The sequence below is a fragment of the Octopus bimaculoides genome, chromosome 9 (assembly GCF_001194135.2).
Source record: "Octopus bimaculoides isolate UCB-OBI-ISO-001 chromosome 9, ASM119413v2, whole genome shotgun sequence".
Taxonomy (NCBI): Eukaryota; Metazoa; Mollusca; class Cephalopoda; order Octopoda; family Octopodidae; genus Octopus; species Octopus bimaculoides.
Window position 1 is genome coordinate 59253546 of NC_068989.1, and position 8274 is coordinate 59261819.

The window sequence follows — 8274 nt, forward strand, 5'->3', positions numbered from 1 at the left end:
CACGTAATTTTTCCCTTCAAACTTTTACCCTCTGTCGCACATGTACAATGACATTGTACATCCGGTGGAACATGCTGGCTTCATTTCATTCAAGCTTTCGCATCTCCTCTGCAGTTACAGCCCATGTTTCATTGCTATTTAGCATAACTGTCCAAACACAAGCATGCAGCATGATTGAACGATTATTTTTTGTCAGAAGATATGATGCAAATTCGTGTCAATTCTGCTGATGAAGTTTATTATTGAACATGAATGAGTACAACGATGTGTTGTAATGTAGTTCTTCATTATGCTTCTGTGTAAGTGGCATTTGCCGAAGTTTAGGTTTAATGTGATGCTTAAGATGTTTACAATACTTACTTCAATCTCTACCGGCAAGTTTTAAATTTAATTATTTAAACGTTGGTATAAAATCTTTCCTAAATTTATCTAGATGTAACTAGTCATACAATACATAAAAAGAATTACATCGCCGAGGCAAGTAAAAATGCGAAATGAAAACCGATTCGACCCCCACGTAACTAGAAACTTCCTAACGTTATCCTAACATTATAATGCAGACATTTCCCCAACAATAACAAATACTATAAGGTATACAAGAAATATGATATAAAAGTTAGTTAGACCTGCATGAAAATCATCGCCAACTCCGTTGTTAGAATGTAACAGAAGCACACACGTGCGAATAAGACAAACTCTTCATTTCAGTTAACTTACAGCATTATTATGCTCTACATTCTCAATAATAGGTCACTAACAGGAATAGACGTCTTCAGGGTCAATGTGACTCTTACAGAAATAAAGAGAAGAGATGCCGAGAATATGTACCATATCATTTGAAATTACGATCTGTGATAAACCGGTGATCTGCCAGAAGAATATCTTTTATTTATTCCTTATGAAAATAAAGCTAAGAATGACCAATAAATGCTACTCAGCGCCAAGGTGACGTTTACGTACAATTAAAATACTACTGTGCTGGAAATGACGTAAAGACAATTGGTCCAACTGTATCTCAATAGTAAATTTTGTTTGTTAATATTGTACTATTACAGTGCGGCGAGCTGGCAGAATCGTTTGCACGCAGGGCGAAATGCTTAGCGGTATTTCGGCTGCTGTTACGTTCTAAGTTCAAATTCCGCCGAGTTCAACTTTGCTTTTCATCCTTTCGGGGTCGATTAAATAAGTACCAGTTATGCACTGGGGGGGTCGATTTAATCGACTTAATCCGTTTGTCTGTCCTTTTTTGTCCCCACTATGTTTAGCCCTCTGTGGGCAATAAATATTGTACTACTACACTAATGTAATCATTATATTATTTTATGTATAGTAATCTTAATAGTTGTCATTTTGATATCAAAGAAAAGGCATCTTACCTTAAAAGATAGCTCAAGATTTTCAGAACCCCACGTTTCAAAACCGGGGTCGAAAGTGCCCAATCTTTCAAAGAAATCTTTTCTCATTGATAAAAGACCACCTGCAATTGTCGGAGTCCTGCAAATATAAGAACCACATATGTACAAAACTATGTGATATATTTTTTTAATGTTTTCTATGATAAAAAAAAAGCAGTAAACATTTCAAATATTGGCATTTTTTAAAAAACCCATTGAAGTTTTCACGGAATTGTTGAAAACTTTATATTTCAATGGAGATGGCTATTTTATCACCCTAAACAAATCATAATGTGTGGTGACTGGATTCTCGCCATGCTATAATATGACGACTGCACACGTTTGGTAATCTACAGTCTTACTGAGAAATATTAGATGGCAACGAAGCTGTAGATTGCCCAGTTCTATCTTGTTATGATGTTTTGGATTATTTGCATCGTCAGAGCTACTTTCAGTATCTTTAATATATCCCAAAATTGCCTACATATTGTTTTTAACACTGTTGTCCGTGGTGATAATTTCCCAGCCTATATACCTATTGTTTACTTTTTGGAGTTCATCGGTAAAATCATTTTAGATAAGTCTTGTTCAAAGAATCATTGTTTACTCTTTAAAAGAGAGATTCTTTGCCATTAAGCAAGGATCTTTTGTTTCAGATGTCATATTTGGCATGTATTTGTCATAATATATTTTTTTATCAATTTTTATCATTTTCTTATTGATTTGAAGACTGTAAAAGATTTTTCTCTTATCTATTTTCTCTGTACGATATTTACTCAAGATTTGGTATTCCTATATCAATATGTTGAAAATATCACTCACTTCCCTATTTTAAATATAATAGCTACTCACATATATATTTCGTTCTAGCTGGTGATATTGATATTATTGTTATTTTTCATTATGCCTCTGATAAACAGATATTATTTTATTATCGCCGTTACTGACTTATTTAGTTTTATTTTGTTGATTAACATGGAAATATAGTGCTTCCAATTCTTTGATTTCTTCCACCTTTATATTATTATCATATTTAAGATTTCCATCTTTTATTTTCATATTTTTAGATATGTTTAATAATCCATGTTTTTCGTATTTTTGTTTGTGTTGTTCACGTTCATTTTATGTTGATCTGCATTCTGTGGATGTTTTCATTTTTTTTGTTTTGTTAGTTTTGTGATTTACATTGTTTGTCACAATTTGGTTCCATACTGTTCATTTGCATTCCCGATATTTTTATCTTTTTAGACCTTGCGTTTGTTGTATTTTAGTTGTGTATTCTTTTAATTGTTCCATTTCGATTGCTGATATTCCGTTTGCTTTAAGCATGTGCCTTTTTAAATTAGTTATTTTGTTGAGATTCATAGTTATGTTTAGATTCCTGTTATTTTCCTTTCAAATTGTATATGACTATTGTCGTTTCGCTTTTGGTGACAGAATGCAGGTTTAAAATTTGTGTTCAGAATAGAAACATATCCTTCTCATGTTCACTTATATCCCGATATCGAATGTTATTGCTCTGCTACCCATTTCGGCCGGATTTGTTCACCCAAGCCAGAGATAATTTCTTTTGATAATTTATATCCAATTCATGAAAATACTTTCCTTGTAACAGCCTAGCTTCATACTTCTTTACTTCTATATTATTCTTATGTATGGTTCACTACTGCTTTAAATTGGACACTTACTATTCTAAGTTTAAACCAAATTTTGTAAAAATTTTGCTGTTGTCGATAAAAAAAGATTTGCTTTCGTTTATTAGCCAAACAAGGACACGAAACAAGATTTGTGGGTCGAATAAGTAGTGGACAACATTAATGACTGATTTTTTATATTTCTTCTTGACACTCGGTAGTTCCCAGCCAACCTTTCCTGTTGAGAAGTACAGTGGCCGATTGTCAGATTTAGTGTGTCATCTTTTGTAAATACATTAAATAAACTATCATACTGATATTATCAGTTGCAGAAACGTTAGACATTCTGCCTGTGTTAGATATCATTTGTGTTACTTTAGTTGTCGGTCTTGTCACTTCAAGTGTTTATCGTTGTTTTAATTATTCCTGTGTGCCACACATTGAAGGGCCATCGGTAATTAACCCAGCAGTGCACTGAGGTAATTGTCACCTAATCTTTAATCACGACTGAGTTCAAACGCAGTTGAAGTCGATGTAGGCGAAGCAAGAGAGATTGCATACTACTTTTAAATAAGAGTTTTAAACAAAGTTAAAATATTTTAACATAACAAGTGAAACGCATATCGACAACATATAACGAATATATAGAATGTGCAAAGAAATGGTATACTCACATAACCGGGTCTAAATTTGATATTCGGATTTTCTTAATTCTTTCTGGTAATAGCATCCATTTAAAAGCTAAAGACCAGTCAAATATGCCGACATTGATATCATCCCCGAGAGCGGTGAAGTACTCGAATGTATTACTGTCAATAGTATCAATGACTGGTGATACCACAGAATTCGGCTTTTCAACAAGTCTTGCTAGCATAGGGCGCAACCAGTCTTTAAACAAAGAACAAAACATACTTTTTGAAATTTTGTGTAAAATATTTCATTTTAATACCCTCTTCTTTAGGTTATATTTGTTTTCCTAAGTGTATGTAAACTAATAATTAACTTTAGAAATAGCAGAAGGATTGTCCTCCGAACGATTTTCTACTAGTCGTTAGGTAATATTTACACATTTGATTGCTAGTTTGTGTAATTTATCTGATGTTACGTTTATTTCTTCGTTGTATCGTTTATTCGTCTTACAATACTATTCACTCACTCACTCAGTAAATAAATTTAAAATAAGACCAAGCACTAAAAGACAGCATTGAAATTTATGAAGAAATAAGATATGATTTTAACTTAACTTAGTCGCGTTCTTTTTTCTCTTTTAAAGAAATTCAAAGGTAGCCCATCCACTAAGTGGTCGCTTAGTATGCAAAAATAGCAAGGATCATGTTGGTATGTTCTGAGGACAATAGCTTAGCAAAGTGATATGCCAACAAATTCACTTCTGATAATTTATTTTCAAATTATTAAAAGATATTCCTTTAACAAATTTCAGAAGGGAAAGGGTGGAGTAACATTTTTATAGTATACATCATTAAAACATGGTGTGAATTATGCGACACTCCTTCCCTCTCTCAAAACATTTTTTTCACAATAAATTCCGATATACTCGTAATCTATCCCGTCAGTAAGGTATTTGTAGAAACCTTAATTTAAAACTACCCATTTTGCTTGGAATTATGAAGAAACAAACTGAGACGTGTGGATTATTCACAACTCCTGGAAACCACCTCTCCGAAAAGCTTTTCGCAACAAATACTTATATAATCGTAATCTACACCATTTAAAACGTATTCGTAGAAAATTTCATGGGAAAATATCCATTTATCTGAAAGTTATTAAGAAATAATTTAGTATATGCTCATTGTCAGTGGGAAATACATTAATTGAAAGACAATTGGATTTCTTCCAGAAATACAAACTTCCAGTGCTCTAGTGTCATAGATCTGAGTGATATGATCTTATTTAGCTGACATTAGGAAGCATTTTAAAGTTCTGATTGAAGTAAATTCACATATATCATTGCTGCTATCCATTTATGAGAGCAATGTCATGTGCTGAAGTTAGAAAGTGAGTTACTCCATTTGTGATCATAGGCTATACAACTAATGTCAAAATTTGTCTTCTGTGTATGCAGAGACTAGCTGGATGACTGAGATTCTAAAGTTCTTACGATACAAATATATGACTTTTTGTCCTGAATGGAAATCAATATTGAATATTCGATAACAATACAATAATTATCAGTAATATACTTGGTCTTCTCTACAATATCACCTCCATAACAAAATTGATTTTAACCTATAGATAAACAGAAATTATTATTGATACCTGCCACACATTCGCAGTGTGAATCTAGGAACGTAATTATTTCGCTCCTTGATGCATTTACCCCGAATAGCCTCGCTCGAATTAAACCTAGTCGTGTTGTACTTCTGATTATGCGGACTTTTGGTAGCTGTTTTATATAATCCTCCAACGGTCTTTTGAGGAATTCTGAAGGATAAAACAAAAGTTACACATATAGATATTATAAAAACACTGTTAATATTGTTCTGCATTCATCCATACACAGAATTGGGTGTGGATTTTGAAATGCTGACACACGTACACTAATAAGTAAATTAAAAAAACAAAACACCAAACAATATAAATTTATATACATCTTACGAATATGCATATAATTAACAATGCATGTAATAAATAATGAATTACATCGTGTTTTCTCCATCATTATAATTATATGCAAATTTATCGTCGCTGCGGAAAAGTAAGTTAAGTGCTTACACTGCACGTTTTATCTATGAGAATACTCTAGAAAACAGAGCAACTTGTATAGTTTCAAGTGATCATACAGCCACCAGAGAATTAAAGCAACTTCTGTCCACTCAAATATGACTAGATTGTTACTATTTATAGTGCGTGGTGACTGCTCTCCGTTAATGGAGGTGAAATAACACACCCGGCTTGTAAATGCTATAAAAACTAGGAACGACCTGAACAAGGGTTATCTCAAGAGTTATGCTCCTTAACCCTGAATAGTTTTCTGAAAATGTGTGTACAGTTTAGTAGTTGTTATTCGAGTAAGGATATCGTGTGTGTAAGATTTTTTCAGAGAGGAGTGTATTCGAATGCTGAAGCTCATGCTAGAGCGCATATATTTGTGTGTTCGTTTACGCATTGGTTAAACTCTTTGCTGGGTTCTCAGAATTTAGGGTTGGGGAAAAAGAGCGAAGGTGGAGAACTGATTGTAGTAATGATGGACCTGTAGTCACGGTAAAATATATCTGCTCTCATGTGGGCAAGGACTAAAACTTTCACTTCTGCTGTTTAGGTAGATGTTTGGGTGGTGAGAATTTTATATGATTCTTTTCTCGGCTAAACATTATCAGCATTTTCTGTTGCAATTAAATGCTGATTACATTTAGCTGAGAAAAGAATATTAAAAAGTTCTCAGCAGCCAGATATCTACCTAAACTGCAGAAGTCATATTTTTAACCTTTGTCCACAGGTTATCTTGCCTACGGGCTCCATCATTACTATAATCACCAGTTCTTTCCCTTCGGCTCTTTCATCCCGAACCCTGAGAAGCCAGCAAAGAGTTCACAGACATATATGCTCTAACATGGGCTTGAATTTCTCTAAGATATTTTACTTCCTTTTACGACGCGCTTTTTTGAGTCGTGGGTCGTGGGGAAATTGAATGCTTCCATTGACTTGCTTGCTGCTTCGTTTCCGGATCGTAGCCGTGTCGCCAGCTTTCGTCACCAGTGATGACCATCGAAAACGGGTCCGGATCAACTTCCAACTGTTCTTTCAGTTTACGACACACATTCAGTCGTGACTGCTTTTGATCTTCCATGAGCAAACGATGCACAAATTTTGCTGAAACTCGTTTCATTCACATTTTCTTGCACAACATTTGTTGACAGGAGCTCCAGAACACACCAGTCATATAAATAAATTCGTCAATTGTTCAGAGACGATCCTCCAAAATCAGTTCATGAATTTTTCTGGTGCTTTCCTTTGTTCGGTAGGTCGACGGTTGCCCTGCATGAGGTTGGTTTTCAAACAACAAGTGACCATTTCTAAAGCGTGAAAACCACTTGTAAACTTCTGTTTTGCTCATGGCAACATCCTTGTAAGCTGTTTGAATCATGGCAACTATTTCGGCCGCCGTTTTCCCCAGTAGAAGATAGAATTTCACAGATACACGCTGTTACTTCGTTTCAAGGTCGCCTCAAGTGGCTTCTAGCGACGGTAGCACGAACTACAACGGACTTGTTTCTTTTGGGTACCCCCTCGTACTAAAGTATACATACATACATACATGCATACATACATACATACATACATACATGCATACATACATACTACGCATAATATTTAGGGTCATAGGTAGGCAACTATACCAATAGAAAAAGGAAAGTTGGAACGTAAGAGAAATAATGAACAATGGAAAATGAATGAACGACTAAAGAAAGACTAATGAATGAATGGCATATATAAATTAAGAAAATTTGGAAGTGGTTTTGGATCCACCAAACTTAATGATGGACATTATGCTATATTAATGTCAAAAAATAGAAAGCAAACATGCCATTTATATCAAAGTAAATACAAATTCATCAGTGGTACATTCAATACTCAAAAGTTATATTGGCAAATTAAATTGGTATGGATTTTGAGAGATATTGTGGGAAATTAATGTTATAAATAAATATTCGTACTTTTTATAAAGATTATAAGCAATTTAAGTAAAAAGACTTACAACGTGATATTAAAATGGATCGAGAGTCAGTTTCCCTAAAAAAAAAAAAAGATCGCAAATGCATATTATGTATGGAGTATGTTATAAACATACATTAAAATTAATGAAGAATCTGAATAGAATTTCATTGGTATCCGAGGGTTTGGGAATATGAGTATAGCGACCAAACCGGTACAAATAAAAATGAAATGTAGTGGAATAAGAAAATACTTACGGAAAGTAGACGCGTCATCAACTAATATGATACTTGACAGCAATTCTAATGAAGTGTGTCTAAGAACACTGTGAACGGTACGCAGCAATGTAGACCAAGCTTCGTTGTGGAAGCAAATTATTACTGTAGTGCTAGGTAGGTTACTGGGATAAGTCACTCGGTCACATCTGAAGAAATCGAATTGTTAATGTAATGAACATGAAGAAAAGCTGAAACTGAATACTTTAAACCCTTATATGTACACATTCACATGCACACACACACATGCATATATATATATATATATATATATATATATATATATATATATATATA

At 33.8% G+C, this 8274-nt stretch overlaps 1 protein-coding gene across 1 annotated transcript in view; it reads right to left on the reverse strand.

The window, feature by feature from the left end:
- Nucleotides 1-8274, reverse strand: part of LOC106871029 (polypeptide N-acetylgalactosaminyltransferase 13) — a 35196-nt gene that overhangs the window by 12803 nt on the left and 14119 nt on the right. The window contains exons 4-7 of the mRNA XM_014917287.2: nt 7960-8126; nt 5306-5470; nt 3703-3916; nt 1377-1494 (exon numbers count right to left, since the gene is read on the reverse strand). Coding sequence (XP_014772773.1) covers nt 1377-1494; nt 3703-3916; nt 5306-5470; nt 7960-8126 — 664 coding nt within the window. The remainder of the gene's footprint in view (nt 1-1376; nt 1495-3702; nt 3917-5305; nt 5471-7959; nt 8127-8274) is intronic.